General features: G+C 38.0%; 1 protein-coding gene across 4 annotated transcripts in view; it reads right to left on the reverse strand.

The window, feature by feature from the left end:
* The window catches only part of LOC141907874 (uncharacterized), a 62569-nt gene that overhangs the window by 3246 nt on the left and 38305 nt on the right, over positions 1-21018 (reverse strand). For 2 of the 4 annotated variants that reach the window (XM_074797627.1, XM_074797629.1), the window contains 10 exons: positions 20720-20968; positions 20155-20280; positions 19085-19222; positions 18817-18828; positions 9521-9712; positions 8830-8922; positions 8184-8414; positions 5706-5874; positions 4697-4883; positions 3936-4032 (listed from right to left, as the gene is read on the reverse strand). In XM_074797627.1, coding sequence (XP_074653728.1) covers positions 3936-4032; positions 4697-4883; positions 5706-5874; positions 8184-8414; positions 8830-8922; positions 9521-9712; positions 18817-18828; positions 19085-19222; positions 20155-20280; positions 20720-20968 — 1494 coding nt within the window. The remainder of the gene's footprint in view (positions 1-3935; positions 4033-4696; positions 4884-5705; positions 5875-8183; positions 8415-8829; positions 8923-9520; positions 9713-18816; positions 18829-19084; positions 19223-20154; positions 20281-20719; positions 20969-21018) is intronic. The other 2 variants (XR_012619550.1, XM_074797628.1) reach the window with 2 other exon arrangements.

Consider the following 21018-nt stretch of genomic DNA (forward strand, 5'->3'; position numbering starts at 1 on the left):
GTTACATAAATGTTAATGGGGTAACGAACTGTAATGCATGCATATCTAGGTATAAATGGCCTTAAATAGACAGCTGTTGTCTCCACAGTTGTTATTGTTGAATATATACGTTTATGAAGCATTATTTTGTCTACAATTTGTTGTACGTTTGATAATAGATATAAGCTAAATATCAATCATTTCGTAGAATCCCAAAAAGATTTTCAATTGAACGCTGCCAAGTCTGGTATTCTGATAAGAACCAATGGTAGAGCATCAGTGATGCGGATTTGCACAATCCCTATTCCAGAATTCTGAATACGAGCGTTAAACAGGTGAAACTGGATAATTTTGTACATAAACCCGAGTCCCTCTCTAATAGTCGTCCAACACAGATTTCGAGAGCTCTTTTAATCAATCTTTTGTCTCCGTGAGAAAAGACAAGATCAAGTTTCAGTCTGTCTCCATCAAATATAGATGAAATTCCGAACCTATAAACGGCGTTTACTGCTTTTGCTTTCGCACAACCTTACCTTCTTTCTGGCCATTAACCTCGAACGCAATGATTTCCTATTTGGCCAACAACCTGCCATTTCAAGCCTCCTTCAATTATTCCGGTGAAATGCACGCTATTTATTAATGCACAATGAAGCAAAATCCGAGCATTCAAACACAGGCTAACTGATCAAATCAACCTCCAGTAAAAGCCGTGCCATACAATTTCGATCAAAGCACAAATCCACGCACAAAGACTCGATAATATCTCACTAGCCACAATATCTGAAAGTTATGCTTAAGTCCTCTATGAAGGTACTACAAGACTGACTGACTGTCTGCGTAGTAGTGATCCCTTTAGTTAACTCCCGCCGGTGACAGCTGCAAGTGATCCCACCAATTCCTATAGATCCATATTCGATGAGAGCCAATACCTGGCAGCAACAGGTTTCAAAACTAACCCGTTCCAGGCACTAAATCCGAACTACCCTGATCGAGCCCGCTATCTATAAACTAGGTTCGAGCACATTCCAATGATCGCTCTCATACCTAATAAAGACTTTTATATCATCTCCTATCTCTTTCCATGTACAATTGAAACTATACCAACCACTTCTCGGAAGAAGATAAACATTTCCGACCTTTGTTGTTATAAGTCTTCAGAGCTATGTGCACAGGAAACGCGCTAAGATATGTATGTGTGCGTAAGTGTTTAGTTGACATTCGCTACATAGGATATCCTGATCGATGAAAATTTCTAAATGATTTCAATCACGTCATGAAGTTTAAACAGTTCTCGTCGTGGAGTAAGCCACCAAACTAGTTAGAATGTCCAGGCAGTGGATTTTTCAAATTTCAAAAGAATGAATTATAAATCTCTAGCACTTATGGCAATGGATATGAGCTTAATGATTCCGAATGACATTTCTATACCTTTTATCTACTTATTGCACATATATTCTTATACTGTCACCTCCAACATGAATATATTCCAATTCAACTGAATTCTCAATCGAATCCCGGTATCAGTATGCATCGCATCTCTTTTATTCTGTACAGAGCATCTTGTATCGTACAAGTATCGTACTGTATTGCCAAATGAACTATCGCTATCCTCACCGCAAAAGCATTATACTGCGAACACCAGCTCAAAACACCTGCAACTGAGTAAAACTTATACACCACGCCAAACCCAAGGTAACCAAAAGCCAACACTCACATAGACTAAATATTTAGATAACCACTTAATTCTAAACTGATCCTATACAGTGTTAAAACCTACGTTCTATGAACACAGCATGGCAAGGCTTAATAATGGCACTTTTGGATCCGAGCTAATAGAATTTCTACAGCCGACTATTTCATTATTTTTGCGTTACTCATCCTCCAATGCGCGCAACCCCTCTGGGACAACGCATTACTGTCAAGTACAATAAAAATATCCGTATCTTTCCGTATTCGGATACTATCGATGTCATTTCATCAAACGGAATGAATCTTACGACAATATATGCAGATGTCAAAACGTACATCATCTCGATGCAGTTTGGGAATATGAAATTTTCTGAATTAGCAAGCGACGACACGATTGCAACTAAGACAATCAATCTAATGCAATTTCTTTGTAGGTAATTGGCAAAACCTAACACATTAGCATATTCTTACTACCGCCCAATATCATCTTAATTTTACCATAAAACTTGCTGTTTGAAATCCTAGCGATCACCAGTTCTGCGCATTGATATAATCTATGCACATAGTTACACCACTAGAATCATCATTGAAGCATTGATTGAAATAAATACTAATTTATACCCAAGAGGACAAGGTCATTTCAGTTGGTGACACCTTTGAATTATACCAAGCTGTGCAAAACATCGGTCTCAATTGACAGTATGATTGTTTAGTTTGTATTGAACTGTGGTCTGCAAAGGTTTGACAAATTAGTGTCACTCAATAATGAGTCATTATTGTGTATTTTGTAATTGTGCTGTTATTTGTTTGCAGTAGTGTAAAACATAGATATGAGAATACATTCATTATCAGGGCAAATCAATGAATCAGCTATATAACTTTTAGAAAATAGGAAAAAGGTCATATCTACGCTTTTCATTTGTTTGGACTTTGCTACCAAAAAATATGCATTATGTTATTACAAATAGAAACAAGAAAACTAACTCGAAAAATGACACATATATCGATTAGTATTGTGGACAGTAAATGATCTAATATAAATTATATGCAATTAGGGATCAATAAAGTTATTTTGAATATGAATATATCGATCATTGAATTGAATTGACCGGCAACCAGTCCAGCCCTTATGTATATTGATGACATAATGCACATTTCTTTCAAATATAATTAAAAAAATTTTTCAAAATTACAATAATTTATGAAATATTCAATTACAAAATAAACGCCAAAATTCGCAATCATAATTGTTATAATCATAAACACATACTATGTGTCAATGAGTGTAAACATTATTGTAACATTTTTTACGGCGTCAAAAAACATCCATGGGATCTCTGAATGAAGCATAGTTCAAAATACAAATATATACCAAAAAGTGACCAAAAAATATGAGTTTTTCAACAGTTATATAACAGAAATAAACAGTACTGGATGTGTTAACACCCATTTCAATTCACTGATTATCTTAACTTCTGAACTCAAAGATTAAAAGCTAATATCAAGCTAATGCCACGTAGCGTAATTCCAAATATTCTCAAATCCAACTTTATTGATTATTCAGCATAAACAGGCGTAAAACAAGTGTTTTATGAGAGAAGATGCGCAGAGTCATAAATTCCTAGACATTTATTAGTTGCGTAATCTAATATATTGTGGTGTGAAGGTGAATGTTAAACCAGATAGTGTGTGTTTTTATCACTTGTTTACATATACAACACACTCCTCAACAGGTGTAGCTTGTTCACCAAAAAAAGCACTAAGATCGTAAAAACTGTTCTTCATTAAGAAAAGCCAAGAATACATAGCTGCATACAGGTATCTGCAACCCAGACTCAACTCTTCAGACATTCGATACTTTATCACCGTTTTGTTCTTCGATCGCCAGGGCTTCACCTGGACTTCAGACATTTTTATTTGCATTGATGAAAAGAAAATGGAGTAAAAGCACCAGACATTCGAAATTTTATCACCCCACTTTCATAAAGTGATCGTAAAGACTTTAAGTCACAATAGTGAATGTCTGAAGGCAGTGGTTCATCGTTGCGGGTAACCTGTATTTTGGGATTAGAATACAGAACTAAATCGTGCAAAATAAAAAACATCAAGCAAGCTGTGAATTTTGCAATAATTCCTGAGGGTTAGAGGTGAAGAGGGCAGCGGTGAAGTGTTCATGTTATACGGTTGTGATACATTACGTATCTTTTTTTGGTTATATAGATATGTATGTATATGTATATATATTATATAGTTAGAACTACAGGTACCTGGGTCTCCAATAATTTTAGTTTTTCAGCTTGGGCCTGGGCTATTAAACGTTCCATTTCCAAAATTTTGTCATGGGGGTCGTCGGAACTACTAATACTGAAATAAAGAATAAGAACACAACACAATAGAAAAGTGTGCATGCTATGTTCACGGGGTAGGGGGTGGTAATTCTTACGGTATACACGTGGGAGGAAAGACACTCAAAGGCTCAAAAGCGCAATAAGCTAAAACTATTAGCATCATCTGGAAAAATAGTGAAACTGAATTGTGCGGGACTTATAATGATGGACCAAGATCCGGCGTTGTGACAGAAAATCAGTTATTTCAACTCGTTTGTAAAACTCATGATCACAAGCGTGGAAATGGATCCTGATTTGCAGTATGAAATACTTAAACTGAATACATTGACATAATAAAAGAAAGTTATAATATGGAAACGACTAAACGACACAGCAGTTCATTCCCTTTGTTTCATTTGAATCTTTTCTCCCAGGCCATGCTACCGTTTTTTTCTGTAATATGCTATTCTGTTAGTAAGTCTGTAAAATGATCATGTTTTTGTTTATTTTTACCTTGCTTTACATCGTTTAGGATCTAGGTTTTGTGCCAATAAAAGGTTATATTCCTAGTGAAGGACTTGAACATGGCTAACTCAAACATGGCCAACATAAGATGCAGTGAGAAGGATGCAGTAGGTAGAAAAGATTTCGCTCGCAAACGCTGGGAAAGAACTTTTTTCATTAATCGAGTTGAAAACTACCTCATTTCTTTCTCTGACGGAGTGTCACTGCTACTTGCGATACTCGAATCCTCTGATTCAAGGGAATTAAAGCTTTTACAGTTTGTCTCGCGTTGCTTGCGTTCTTCCCACTGAGCCCGACCTTCGGTCGCGGCGCGTTGTTTCAACTCGTGGAGACGTTTTTTCTGTTCTTCGATCACAGTATCACCTGCAATGAAAGCCAAGTGAACTCATCGAATCTCATTCTACTGATTAAAATCGTCTAAAGATCTCAACAAAATAATTCCAAATTTCCGATAATTGCCTCTTGGTTCAGTTTTTGATGTCTTTTGAATGATAAATATTTCAAAATCTGTATAGTATAGTTTGAAGTTTTATCAGCAGATGGCCCCTCAGTGGCTCTTGCATCATATTATATGGAGTAGGTAATTTTATGGTCGAGTTACGCTATTATTAGTTATTACTGGTTGTTCAACGCTTAAGTAGATCTTGTATTATCCTATTATAACAGTCATTGCAACCGAAATATTGCCGGCATCGTAAACATAACACTCATTTGCGCTAACAGGCTATTCTGTGGTGGTAATGAACACTGGTTTCTCAAATAATCTGCCAGTTTTCCATTTCCAATAAGAGCATATTGCCTATCCGCATCCAGAAGCAATTGGGTGCCTACCCTGATAAAGATGACACTCAAGTAGAGAAACAGCTGAGGAATTACCGGTACCTCTCCACGGAGACATGACTGGGCTAGGGCAGAATTTTTGGCTGGGGAATGAGAAAAAACAAAAGCAAACAAATTTGAGCAGATTGGAGCCACGATCACACAAGCGTTTTTGGACCAGAACAACCATTCACATGGGTGCCAAATGGACCCAGGTTAGGTCCGAGTAAAATTTGGCCCATGCCCAACTACATAGCGCGAACTCAGGTCTGAACTGGTCATTGCAGCTTTGAGCTCAATTTCATCGAGGACGCCACCACTCTATATATATATATATGGCTCCTGTGTGTTTGAAATCGGATGTACCTTGTTGTTCAAGGATCAGCAGTCTATTCTTCTCTACTTCTATCATACCCGCCGACATTTTCCTGTCGGGACTCATCGATTCCGATCGAATCTTTTCGATCAGTTCCGTGCTGCGATTGTGCGCCGAGTTTTCAGATTTCGCTGGACATTCATCGCACGACTGCTTACTCTGAAAAATAAAACGACGAAAAAACTCGATTATCGATGGAAGGTCTTATAGGTTATTCGCAGTCATCTCATAGCCGACGGCTACTAACATGACAGTCATCGTAGTGACTGGTGTGGTCTATACAAAAGTTTGGTAACATCTCAAATTGTTTCCAGGGTTCGAGTACGGTATACAGACGCGATAAATGGATTCTGCGAAAAACATTTCCATTATGCCACCGATGTGACGAGTTGATAAGATCTACATTTTTTCCGGAGTCGAGCCGCGATGGTATATATTCACAATACAAATCTATCAATCCCGACCAAGCAATTACGCGTACGAAAACCAGTGGTCAATGCCGGACGACGTTGCGACGGCACCCGCGGCTAAAATTGCCGGCTTGTACAAACAGGACAGTTAATTTGGCATCTCGTTTCGCGCTGCGCAGATTCACGAATGTTCGATGACCACCGCTGCGTTGTGGCCAGACGGAATAACATGCGAGATATTGCAAAATCAATTCTTCTAGGCGTCTTGGAGGTAATATTAGCAAACATTCGCACTTTCGGCATTCAATTTCACAGCATTCCATTCACAACGTGAGAGTCTTGACCGAAACCATGTGCAGATCCATACTATCTGTTACAGCATAGAGTAACAATGCTGCATCAGCCCGAAATGCGTATGGCCGCAATTTTGAAAATTTTTCTGGGGAGGATCCAGATTTTTTGTCAGAAACTTGATCCGCATTGAACAAGATAAAACCACAGTTTACATTCATGAAACATCCAACAAAATTCACATTTTCTTTTCAGGTTCAGAACGATTTTTGTGGTTCATATTACTAATCATATCCCTGAAAGTTTTACCACCGTGGGAAAGAAGTTTGTCTTTTTCTTTCGATTCTCAGTTGCACAGTCGGATATGTCGTCTGAATGAACTCCGCGCTAGACAACATTGTGAATCGAAGATCCAATCATCTGGGAATCAAATGTCTTCTCATTCTTGGCACGTTTTCCGTAACAGCAGAGGCAATTACTATACGCAACATACAGCAGCCGACGCGACAACACTAAACTAGACACAATTATTACGAGCGGCATTCTGTATTCATCACTACGGGTATCAAAAATGATTTTCCATCAACAATGACTTCCGACTCTCAACCGGTATCATTGAGACTTAAGATAAGCCAGGGCCAGCAACATCTCGAAAGCGCTATTGTCTGTCACGAACTGATACATTTTGAGAAGAACGTTTCAATGTTATTCAGTAATCAAGGGCAAAACTTCCACAAGTGTGCACATCAAATCAGTATTATTCAGGCAAACGTGTAACAAATAAAGAAAGTAGACATTTGATCCCTCTACGTAGACAGGTTTAAAAAGCTTTTCAATAATTTATGTTGATAATTTCTAATTTGGATTAACTTCAATCAAGCTGGGACAGCTCGAATAACTGATGACCGTCTGTTCTTCCCGCGTGCTTTAAAGCATAAAAGCCTGCAACACGATGCGACGACGAGTTTCTCGATCTATTTCTGGTCTTCGAGAAGGAAATCGGATTAAAAACAGTATCTGTGTTCATCATTAGTTGGAGCTTTTAAATTCGAGACGATGATGATGATGATGCAGCCATTGTTAATGTTCTCCAATACATCAAACGTAAGCTGATTATGTAATCAATTATTATCGTTGAAAACGCGCAGCCAAATGTTTCCAGTTTGCAATAGCTTTTAAAAAATTCATCTGTACAAGGAATGATTTGATTAGTCTGTTACGACATTCAACCCCTTTTAGATAGATTTTTAATATCACAGCCTAAAAGTTTAATATCGAAGATTCCAGATTAGAGATGATGAATAATCCTGTATGGCAGGTTTATATCTATGAGGAATTTTTTGAATAATCCTCAAAAAGTGTTGAGGTAGTTTTCAATACGTTTTGTACATATGTTTAACCCTGCAATATCGAGTAAATAAAATGAAGGTGCAGACCCAGGCATGTATTCTGGAAAATATAACAGCGATTGAAAAACTGACAATTCTACAATAAGATTTCCGTAAAAAGGTGCCCTGTGAAATAAAGCGCCTTCCTAATTCCTGTATACAGAGTCAAATGAGTACTGGATCTACTGCTGAAATTAAAGTATATATCAGCAAAAAATTGATATATGAACTATGTGATCAATCCAGGTTACTCTTCAATGGGCTGATCTCAATATGAATATATACATGAACTGTAAAACCTGAACAGCAGTTCCGGGCTTAGATAAGACCATGGACTCTAAAACGAGAGTCCATGATAAGACTAACACCTACACCGTACCTCACAGTCGGATGAACGTGAACTGCAACTGATCTCGTTGTTATTTTCTAGTTCACACGTCGTGCATAGATTCGATAATTCCCTGATGCGTCGCTCTGTCGACAGCAAGCGCATTTTTTCGCGACGGAAATCTTCGAGAAGCTTCTGTCGCTTTTTCTCCAGTCCCTCGATATCGAGTTTGGCCTGCGCCAGCATCTCCTTTTGTTGCTCATCAATTTGTTGTAAGCGGTCCTTAAAAAAAACTTAGAATGATTAGTATTTTAAACATTCACACAGGTACTATTTGCAAGATGACTATGGTTTGAAGCAGATACAGATGTACCTGGACCCAGTTATTTCCAAAAGAAAATTCATTCCCTTCACAGTTCATTTTGGATAACTCAACCCAATAATCAAATCTTAGAAACAGATTCCTTAGTTTAATTATCTTGGACACGTTATGGCAAGTGAATACTCCTAGTTCAACCAGGGGGCCTCCTTTATAGACTGGTATTATCTTTAACCCTGGGGGTTTAACTCAATTGAAAATTAATTGAGTTAGCCCCCCCCCCCCCGGGTTAGAAGATAATAACAGAAGTCTATAAAACATAATATTTCCGGAGTAAAATAAAAGGTTTCAATGTATCTTTCGTTTCATTTACTGTACCTCTCGAATACGATATCTATCGAGGAGATCACTTTGTTCCTTCAGCAGTTCGGCTGCGACTCTTTCGCGGTCTTCCTCAAATCTTGTTTCCATCTTCGTGAACAAAAAAAGAGTTTTTAATGTCAATTCAGTTCAAATGAGAATATAGCAACACTAGAAAATGGCTTTAAAAACAAATAAAATGTAGATGAGTTAAGTTCAAGTTCACAAACTTTTTTGATTTCATAAAGAATTCAGATTTTTTTTTCTAAACCCAATGGATAAAAGGCATGCAAGATGAACCCTCTCCCAGTTGAAATCAATATTGCCTTCCGCAGACATTCTTCGCAAGACTATATTCAATTAGTCGGACGAATTGTAAACACGAGAAAGGAGAAAATAAATATTAGTTCTTATGTTATTTGATCAGCTTAAAACATCGCGCGATGACTTCGGATTGTGAGGAACAAGCACGCTTGAAAGGAAGAGGAAGCAAGAGAATGGGGCGGACATAGGTAGGGAGGTCGGGAGAGGTATGGACGCATGGAGATGGAGAATGGACATAGAAGAAGAGAAGGGAGACAAAGATGGAGATAAAAGGGAGAATAGAGAGGGAGAATAGAGAGGAAGAAAGAGAGGATGAAAGAGCAGACATAGAACTGAAAATAGATTTCTAGTGGCACTCATACTAATACATGATTAGCCAATGTACCTCTAGTTGCTGGAACTCCAGATCATCGAAAATCTTCTTTTGAACTTCTAGTTGTTCTCGCAGCTGCGTATACTGATGCGTTAATGCCGGTTCTTCCGATACTTGACAGTTATCTAGTTGAAGATAGACAGTCTGCAGTAATTTGTCCAAGTCGTGCAGTTTCTGTTTCTCGATTTCGATCTTATCTTGTTCCTGCGAAGACAACAAAACAAAACTACAGCAACTATATGAAACATTCACGGTCAAAACCATCAATCTCCGGGTCATTTCCAATATCTCGTCAAATCGTCGTATAGATTCTGTCTATTTCCAAGGCAACATCATCTAAGACCATATCATATTTGGGAAATGAATTACCCTATAAATTGTATACATACATAACGAGGAAATTCTCATCAACATTCCCGCTTAAGGTGTCTATACCACTAACAATTAGCTGAATGAAAAGCAAATGAAAGCAGCTAGGAGCACCAGTATTTTGCCAGCAAAAAACTAATTTCAACAAATTATCTTCAAACGTTTCTACTGCAATGAATAATAATTATCTATGTAATAATAGAAGGTTGGAGAGAGAGCATGAAGAGCCAGGATGAATCTAGAAGATGGTGCGCATTATGGTCATTTCATTAGCGAGTAACGAATTAACATGTTTACCCCTATCAATCTACAATGAATCGAATCAGAAAACTCCTGTGAAGTTCATGCATATTCAGCGATACATCCACCGCCACACGCAAAAAATGACTGGCTATCTCTTTATATCAAAGAATTATTACTCGGATACGAAGCGAATTAGTTGAAATATAGGCCTATGTGTGTCTGTGCGTGCTTGGAAATCCTATTACAGAACAGCCGTTATGTGTACATACAGCGAACAGTCGGAAAAGGTATTGGAAAACTACATTATTAACATCCCTGTTGTTTTACGACGAGACGAGCTGAGACTCGATCCGTCGAGAGAGTCGACGAAATGGAATAAATTTTCATTACGCACTCCTCGATTTGCATATCCGCACACGGACTAAGGAACAAATATTTTCTATCTAACGAGAATGACACGCGAGTTTCCGAAGCCTAGCAAAAACGCAGCGAGAAATTAACCGTAAACATGAAACCGGCTCTTTAAGATTCGGTTCACCCACTGTCACATCAAAACATCGAAACGAACCTATGGCACAAGCGTTGCGAAAAGTAGTAATTGTATCACGTGGTATCAAAACTACGATGATAGGCATTGGATTATGTTAAATTTCAGTGAGTTTTAGGCAAAATGGTCAAACTTGTGTTAAAATAGCCCTAACGAATGTCGAATAAGTGTATTTGATTTTAAAACGAAAGCGTAGACAATGTATCGGATCAGTGGAATGGGATTTTTAACTGGAACCTTACTTTTCATCGTCTAACTGATATTAATGAGCTAAAATAATGAGCGAAAGATCCAAAAGAAACCAAAACTTGATTTCCCAAGATATACGGCTACCGGTAATACTGATAAGAACGGGATGTTTTGCAGAACGAGACGAAAAAGAAACGCGCCGAATGTTTGAATACGAGCAGGAAATCTCTGGAAAATCCTTCAGCGGAATCATTCCTCCAGGAAACTTCTGTCTACTTAGCTACTTTTGTTATTCATAGACGACCATGCCGTATTGCCCATTGTAATGGATAATCACGATTCTGGATATTTGACAAATTGGCCATTTACATCACCAGCAACTGAATGGCATCCTTGAGAAAGCGACATGGGTTGACGGAGGAGCTGACGTAGACGGAATGAGATGACCGCCAAAAGCGTGCAGAGACCACACGCCAACAACGACGCAACCAAAACGATCAGAATTAACCATTTTCGTCATGGTAGCTGTCGGCGCAGACATGTTAGCCGAGCGAAGAATTAATACTGAAGACAGCAATAATTCACCCCTGACAAAAGGCCAAACATTACTCTGGGGATTCGACAAGGAGATGCTAGTTATTTGCCATACCAGTATGTTGATTGTCATCATTATCATTGAAACAATTGAGATTAACCCCACCCATTGTACCAGGCAGTCGCCTGCCGGTTCAGCCTGGTTGGAAGATTGTTTAAATTAACCGGAAGCACAGTTTCCCTATTATGTACTTCGATATAAACAAACAATTCTGTAAATGCAACTGTTGATCAAACAACTATATCTGCATGTACTTTGATTTCCAATTTAAAATTCAAACCCCCTGTTTCGTTCGCGGCAGATATGGTTGGTCTGTAAGGGACACCAATCAAATCAAACGAAATCTTCCTATCAAATGAATAACAGCATCAATCCCTATTTTAAGATCAGAAAACTCTGCTGAAGTTAAATCCAAGGAACTGGTATCATCCTTCAACTTGCGATATTTGCTAACAAAAGATTTTTCTCTACTTTCTATAGATGAAGTATCTATATATATGAACATGTATGTACCATTTTGGGAATTGGACAGATTTTCAATCCAAAAAGACGTGACTAGAATCACAAGGAACTTACAGGGATGGGCAAAGCAGGTCGTGATAGTTCATTTACGCGGTATTCAATCAAATTTAATCAAATTTATCCGCATTTAAAAACCGGATATGAGCCAAGATGTTCATTAACAATGCACTCCAGTAAATATCCCTGCAACCAACAGCTGTTGCATTGTTCAATAAGGCACCGATAATAATGACGACGTAATACGCACAATTTTAATAATTCCGCGATAAAATTGCATTGTATTGTCGCCATCTCTTCGTTGTCGGTAATGTAAAGGAAAATTTGAATTCGATGCCGCGAACAGCTGGATGAAACATGATAATGCATTCATGCTGATATCGATATCAATATCAGTACGAAGCAGCTTAGTAGTGAAGAACGAAGATGTCCTTAAAGCCTGGCAGGTGAAACTAGCAGAATCTGCACTCATGATTCGGTTTTCCAACCATCGCATAAGGGGACACAAGTTTCTTGTTCAGCTACTCATAACATCGCACACAGCTATCGAAATAGTGTTTTGATAAACTGAGTTTCATGTCTCGGAGCAAGGGACACAGTCACACCTTCATGGAACAAACCAGAAAAATGTTTCGTGTTTATTTCATGCTAGGAGCGTGCTAGACTTTGTAGACATGCGCCAATGGGTTATTAGTTAAGTTGGTTACCCTGACATCAATTTCTCCTGGTTAAATATCCAGTTTTATTTCTGTTGCGAGCTGAGAAATTGCAGGTGTTTTTATAATGAAAATGTGCCGCGTAAGTGGTTTGCTTGGCAGCGCTGGAAGTGTAAAAAGTGTCGGGTAATCCACGTTTCGACTCTGAGAACAAACACATGTGTGCTGTGAAAGTAAATACTACTTTTTTAAGGTATGGAGAGGTTTTACACCAATTTGCACTCAAGTTTCGTCTGATACTTAGTTCCGATCGATCCGTTCCAAAATGTAATCCGTTTGATAATTTTTGGCCTAAAATACCCCCGCAATACTCTCCCCCTGGAAGCCATGGACCACATATCTGCATATCTACATATCTTCATTATGAAAATCTGTTTCGTTTAGAACTTAATCCTAAATCGTCTTTTTTCATGCATTCAGCACCCCCTAGTAGCCGAATGAAGAATCTTGTGACCTTGAAAGTTTTTTCACAGGGGCGTATATTTCCATAGGCTGCATATCTGCAACATATCTTTGTAATGAAATATGTTTCATTTACAAGGTGACCTGGAATTGTTACTTTTTCAAGTATTCAGCACCCCCTGGTGGCCACATGGAATATCATATGCTTATCATTCCACATCAAATCTGCTTCATTAAAAGTTACATGAAAGCCAGTAGTTTAAAAGGAAATCTCCGGACAAGATTGTGTCCATGGACGGACGATGGGCAAGCTGATTCCAGTATTCCCCTACCCCTGTATGCTGTTGCAGGGGTAGGAGGGTGGCGTATGGGTTATAATAACGAGTACATGCAGATTTCCAGCACAATGCAGCCACATGATGAATGTATGCAATAACGAAATTTCGAATTACAGCAAAATAACATGACCCAATCAACGTCGAATCTGGTTATCTAAAATAAATTCCATCTCATACACAGAAGCAACGTGGTCGAAGTGAAGCAATTTATTTGCCGGGTATATGTCGACATCATCGCGCAAGTCGACAGAAATGATTTGCGGCCATATGTCTAATGCCATTTTTGTAGCCGCTCGCTGTTGTATAAAGCTGACAATACACGGTTAGCGCATGATTTGATTTGCTGCGTTGGTACGCAATCAGAATAGTGTCTGGCGCAATACCATACGCCATATACCACCAGCGTACAGTCGGTACCGAGTCCGCTGACAGAACGACGCGAAGAATATACTCCCAGCTGAATCAGCGAATACGAGAATTTGAAGTCATTTCAGCTATATGCGCGTATACAGAATACAAAACTATGATCGACAGATCAGAATTCATATAGTCATATACATGGATATAGGAAAATAGAATTATAGGAAATATGAATGTTGACGTTAATACAATAATTCTGTAGTATCTCGTTTCCAATATATCAGTCACTGATGAAATTGAATCCATTCCATGGCTTAGTAGGTTTAGAGTAGTTTTAGTATTTTTTGAAGAAATATGACATATAAAGTAATAAGGGAGTTAATTTTAACATCCCTCATTTATTATGCCTATTTCAGTTATCGGGAGACCAAGCCCACTTGAATATATGTACCTGCCAACCTTTAAAAAGTGCTATCAGTAACTAATCCAATTTTTTTCAGTCATGTTGCATTGAAGTATCAAAGAAATTGTTCAAATTAATGAATAGCAAACAGTTAGACCCCCAGTGACATCTTTCATATTTCTGTACGCATCAAACAAATCAAATCAGTATTTCTCTTTATAAAATAGTAACAAATACTGAAAACCAGGAACAGTTGGCGGCTATGTGTACATCTACCAGGTATTATGTCACAGTAATTTCCGATTTCTAAGTCAGAAAATCTTATTCATCCAAGAAAAGAAATGAAGATGCTTTAAAAGCATGACATACAGCGAAAATATTGCATGTCAATTTCAATGGTGGAAGAACATGATATTTCAAACTTCTTTATATGCGTTGTCATGTGTCATTATAACTACCCGGGCTTCTAAGTGTGCATGGTGATCGAGGAAAATGTCAAGCATACAGTACAAAACCCATTTTTAAGTAAACATGCAACAAAATGGTGTTTCAATAATGCTTAGAATATAACCATTGATAAAACACTATATCAAAAATACATAAGAGTCCTCTTTATGTATTTTTGACTATATCCATGTAATGACAATAGTCTACTAGCTTGAGGAAACATTTCCGGACTTTACTTTAAGACAGAAGAGAGGTTAAGAAATGAATAGCTCTGCATCTATTTCCTAATTAATGAATCAAATATACTTGACCATGACTTGATCAAGGCATTAACACCATTGTAGGCCATAGAGTGGTCAATGATAAATTTTATTTCATTATGATTATAATAATATTGCCTGCTAATCACGACATACATAGCAGTACTTAAATAATCTTTATAAAAGAAAATCATTGTATATGTTTGACGACAAAGTAATATTCTAGTGAATCAAAGACTAGAGGCATTCATTACATTTGATCACACGGCTAAAGTGCGTACGCGCCAGTGACCATGTTTACTTCTCAGCTAGTCATATCTGTGGACTCTGGATTCGAGATTTATTCAGAATTACGTGTCAAAATTTTTTCGCTTTAAATTTCATGACTCCTTTCTAAAGAAAATTAGTCATATCGCGTCCAACACTACTCCGCACCCTCTACGCACTACAAGTATGTGTACATGTAGATTATTAAGGGATTGTTGCGTGCATATTCATACTGAGAGGTGACCCTTCACAAATCTATTCTTCTGTCTAACCTACGTTTTTATTTACTATAAAATAAACTGAAGAAGAGTCATGTTGATTTATTCGTAGGCGTCACAAAAGCATTTGAAAAACCTGTCGTATAGTAATAGGATTAAGGCTCAATGCTGGGTAAAAAAAACAAATACAGGAATAGGGAATTCAAATAAGTAGGCCGACAGTGTGCTACTTTTGGTAGTTTGACTTGAATCTTTAAAAAAAAAACTGCTGCCAATAACTGAACTATTATGTCATGACAAGAATTTTAAAAAAATCAAACAAGATTTCTCAACGGGAAAACAATAGAACCGAGGGTCTACTTCACAGACTGACTTAACATTTCATTTAAGTGTCACTCCTACTATAACTTATGAAACTTTAATTTGTTTTATGAAACAACATTCAGGACTTCAGATAAATAGATAGATAGATTCAAACGCAGATAAATGTGTCAAAAAGTTCATCAAATATTTCCCCTGGAATATTTCATTCTGGAACAACTGTTGTGATAACATTTGGTTGGGTAAACTTCGTCACTTTCGATTTTCTGTTCAAGGCAAAGTCCAATCGGACATGGAGCCCACAAACTGGCAGATTTGCAAAAAGATAATACCAGGATATTGATGAATCATACGAAAAGCCACATAAAAATTTCATGGCGTACAAGAATGCAGCTAATTCACATTGTCAGAATAACCCATACTTAGTATGGCAATTTTTTCCAGGCTAATAGCAACTCACCAATATATAGAAGTTATTGATAAGACTGACGAGTTCTTCAATGTCTTTATCCTCCATGTTTTTCCCGTTTACAGCTTATACATAAGTTATTTTCGCCGATAACAATGCAGCAACGAAGCGGTAACCGGAATAGTTGCTAGTTTCTGGTTATTCTAATAATTGATGGTTATGCTCTTTGTGTAATTTTTTTTCAATTTTCTCCCAAGTCTCAGCACTAAAAATAGATCTGCATTGCTTAAAACTGTAACCTTTAAGATGCTAATTTAATTACAGTTGCCGGCTCATTCCGCCATTAAATCTAATTAATTTCCTTACGTCTTGATCAAAAAAGCTTGTTGTTGTTACGCGTTGCGCCGAGCTGTACCCGGCGTTCGATTCATCAAAGGAATATTGTATAACGTGCGTCTGCAACCTTCAAATTCCGAGTTGGATTTCAGGAAAAAAATGTCGCTACTCGCAGTCTTAACCGAATGAACAGTTGTTATTCACGAAAATCGCGTTAATCATGAGCGCACCTATAAGATCCTGCGCACTTCCTGTTTCATCTTGTTGGATATATGTATATATGTAAAAGGTCCTAACGCTGAAAACCGTTCACACCGAACGCCACAAAATGATTAATCATATCAAAAACGTCCTTATTTACGGCATACAAATATATACACATAACCAACGCATATCCATACATTCCCTCTACAGTCCGTATGATAACGGCCTTAATCACCGGCAAAATGAGGTCAGTTTTCCTGGCTTCAGTTGAGGCCTCTAACGGGACGAGCTTTATTCAAAGCTGTTCATAGATAATTGAATATAATTGGCAAATTGGCCTCTTTAAATGTCTAATTATAACCCGACTTCACAGGAACGAGTCAACGGTCTTATGTGTAACGAAGCGCCTTTGATTTGTTCTTAGAACGTATATCTTTGTATACGCCGGAACATTGTTGCTTATAAGTCGCGCTTTGTTCGTCCTCATTATAAGAGAGTTGAAATGAATGGAGGAATTTTTATTTTACGATGAAAATAACTCTTGTCGCAGACCAGATAGACTGAATTTCTGAGATTGGTATTATCCCGTATTGAAAGTTGACGATGATTCGGATGACTTAGATTCAAAGGACTTACGTTATTTTTTTTATATTGATATTTGTCGCAGATTTCATTTATGTCGGAATTAAGAGCAACTGTATATGTAAATCATGTTAAACTGAAATTCATAAAAAGATCAGTATAATACAGACCAATCAATCTTGAAATCGAATCGATCATTCAATCAATTAATCATGCTCCTGTTTAAACTAATAAGAACGAAGCAAGCAGCTAATAAAGGATTCAATAAATTTGATTCAAATTATGATGAGTTGCTTATTACGACAATCAGCCATCTTTGAATCTGAAATACTGTATAATCAGCAACTTGACTCCAGACAAGTATCGAGGTCTAAAACTGTGCTCGCAGAGAAGACAGAATGGGAACAAGCTTCACAAACCCTGCCGTCAAATCAACTTCTCTCCAGTGAAAATTGGCTCTGAATTATCCTATGTATCACCTGCATCACTATGTATCTTCCTGCATTTTATCACGGAGAGCCATTTCAAGCTAAATAATCATCAAGGCATTTTAGTGGGCAGGTGGTACTGCATATGAAATAATAATATAACACTCTCTAAGTCGCAAACGAACTGACTAATGTGAAATATAGATAAAGCTATCCGGAGAAAAATTCATTCTCTATTCAATTATCCCGATAAATTACGTTGATATACGTGACTGTATTCCGGGGACACGCCTTGATTCCTATTCATCCGGAAACAATAGGCACCTGTCTTCTTGTACATCATTTACAATCGCAATTCCACCACCTGAATTTCGATGATCAAAAGTGAAATTCTATTCATCGAAATTTCTTTCATCTCTGATAAAGTTTTCGCCCTATTTTTAAAATGGAAAAAGACCCATACCACATCTATCGCGCCCATGAAGATCCTCATCGAATGCGCAACGCTCGTGACTTAATTTGCCAGCTGACCTATCATATATAAACATGATTTCAGGATTTATGGTGTCCTTTACGTGATAGTAAAGTGTCTGAAAAACATTGTCAAATTGTTCGAAAATGGATAAGTAAGGGGCGGATCGGGTTGAGAATTTTAAGGGGAGGGTGCAGCCCTGACAGGACACTGTTACTTGTGGAGCAATAAACTGGCCAGTAGGCAAGCACCAGGGTTCTGAAACAACACCGATTTTGTTGGAATTTTCTGCTGTTCGGATCAAAAATGGCCGATTAGAAAATTTCACCCTTGCACCCCTGGAGAATGAAGACACTATTCATTCCATTTGATCAATTCAGAGAAATGGTTCTTAATCATATCAGAATCATGCTTATTGATAATTGCAGGTTTCTGATTATTTATTCATTGGATCAAGCTAATAGCCACATGCCGAGGTGGGATATAAATGTGCATCAACCGATGAAGGAGGAAGGCATGGCCCTCAGCGGGAACAGTATCAAACAAACGTGCATATTCAATATTTCCGTTTGGAAGCGCAGAATTTGGAGGAAATTTCTTCAAAACAATTTTTTCTCAGAAGCCATATCTTGATATCATAGTGAAAAGCGAAGAAACCTTTGAATTATTTTCATATATCTTACCTTCAGCCTCCTCTGTTGCAGGCAGATAAAAACAAAAAATAGGTTTTTAAAAATGTGTTTGTCTATAATAAGCATTCGTTTGTATCAGTAAAAACGCTTAGTTTCATCCTGTACATCATAATCAAAAGAAAGAGGTCACTATGGCAGCCATCACGGATACCATCGATATTTGGAAACCGATGGAAGACCCATCATCACCACCACAGCGCTTACGAGATCGATATTGAAAATGAGTTTTTCAATAACCATTATTAAGGTAAGCGCTCACCTTTTCCCGTTCGATGGTTGCTATGTCGATTTGTTCCCACTGTTTATGTTTTAATCCGTTTATCGTCTCCTGGTCGTGTTGAAGCTCCGACATTTCCAGTCGGTGTTCACCTTCCAATAAAGCACGTTCGACCTCGAGCTGCAATAATTAGATAGTCGATTAAGACTGAGACACTTAAGAAGATGATAATGAATATTGCAATCCACGCAATTGAATGAGCGCTCAGCAGACAGTAGCACAGGGCTGCCAACCTCTGAAAAGTACTAGCAGTAACAAATTTAATTTTTTTTTCAGTAACATTTAGGAAAGCAAATGTTCAAATTAATCAGTAATCAACAGTAAGACCCTCAGTAACATCTTTTATATTTCTGTATGCATCAAATCAAATGTACAAATAAAATCAGTATTTCTTGTTATAAAGAAGTTACAAATACCGAAAATCCAAATTGAATCAAACGTATTCCAAGCTCCTTTAGAATTGAATCATTACGATAGACCCTCCATGAAAGTCAAGACCCTCCCTAATTCACTATGACATCATCAAATGACCTACTGGTGATTGGATCTTTTCCCAGCTATGTTTTTATGTCTCAATAAAAGTAGGCAATTTGGATGACTTCACAGGGGGGATTATTAAGAGGCGACCATTTCTAACGGATCATTCGCTGTAATCGAGATTCAACTCAGAAGTAGCTGTTATGATGTATGACTGAAACTGGTTACAGAGGGACTACCATTACTATAGCTGCGATCGAGCAAAGCCAAATTTGTTCACATGGGTGCTAAATAGGCCTGTGCCTGACCAAAAAGGCCAGACAAGGCCCAAGGCAAATTCTAGCACGGGTCCAATGGGTCTGCAAATGGTTCCAGAAGTGACTCACTTCATTTTGTTTAAGGATGGTTTAGTATCAAGTGAGTGGTTTACGAGTGATCGCGCTTTCTAATTGGCATGAGCTAAATTTGACTCGGGCCTGATCTGTGCTAAAATTTGGCCCAGGCCAAATCGTCTCTGTGCTTATCATACTACTCATATAAATACTATTGGAATCTTGGTTCATATGGACACATACTTCGCGTATGGCTTCCTCTTGTTGTGACTCGATCTCAACGATCAGTTGTTTCAAATGCGAAATCTTATGCATCATTTCCGTACGATTTCTACACAGTTTCATCACAGCCTTCTGTATATCGGACTCCTGAAATAATCATACAAAACAATACATCATTTTTTACTTGAGTGGAGTTTGAGCTAAAACCTTGAACTCGGCATGTTTTCAACCTCGTAATAATACACAATATCTGACTGCTCAACAATCGATATACCTAGGTATCAAGTATCTGCACACACTTTTTAAATGCGTTAAAATATAAACGATTTGGCAGAAACCCAACGCGTGAAGTGCTTTCCTCTTGTTGTGGTTATAATCAATATGAAGATTGTGCAACTGGGCATTTGCTGCTAACTATGTACAATCTTCTTACATTCAAAGGCATTCTTCTAGATTCAAAGGCATTTATGGCTTTTGTAACATATGGAGTGCAGGGAGTTAGAGAATATGTCGTAATATCAGGTATTCACAGAAATGTGTATCTCATCTCGAATCTCAGTTTCTACATCGAGCCGTATAATCCTACCTCTATTTGATCAATGGATTTGCCTTGCAAAAGACTGCTTAGATCTCCGGCACCTTCGCTCGATACGGAAACGTCACTGTTGCCATGTCGCGGCGACCGGTGTAACCGCGGTGATCGCGACGGCGAACCGTGTTGTAGGCGGTGCAGTCGCGGAGACGTAGCCGGCGATTTCGGAATGTTTACTTTCAGTTCGTTCATGACTTCCAGTTTGTCTTTCGGAGGACGATGAACGACGGCCTGCGTTCGAATCTGAAAAAACAATTTAAGGGATATGGTTGTTTCGCCCACAATATAAATTC

The sequence above is a fragment of the Tubulanus polymorphus genome, chromosome 6 (genome assembly GCF_964204645.1).
Source record: "Tubulanus polymorphus chromosome 6, tnTubPoly1.2, whole genome shotgun sequence".
In the NCBI taxonomy this organism is placed as follows: Eukaryota; Metazoa; Nemertea; class Palaeonemertea; order Tubulaniformes; family Tubulanidae; genus Tubulanus; species Tubulanus polymorphus.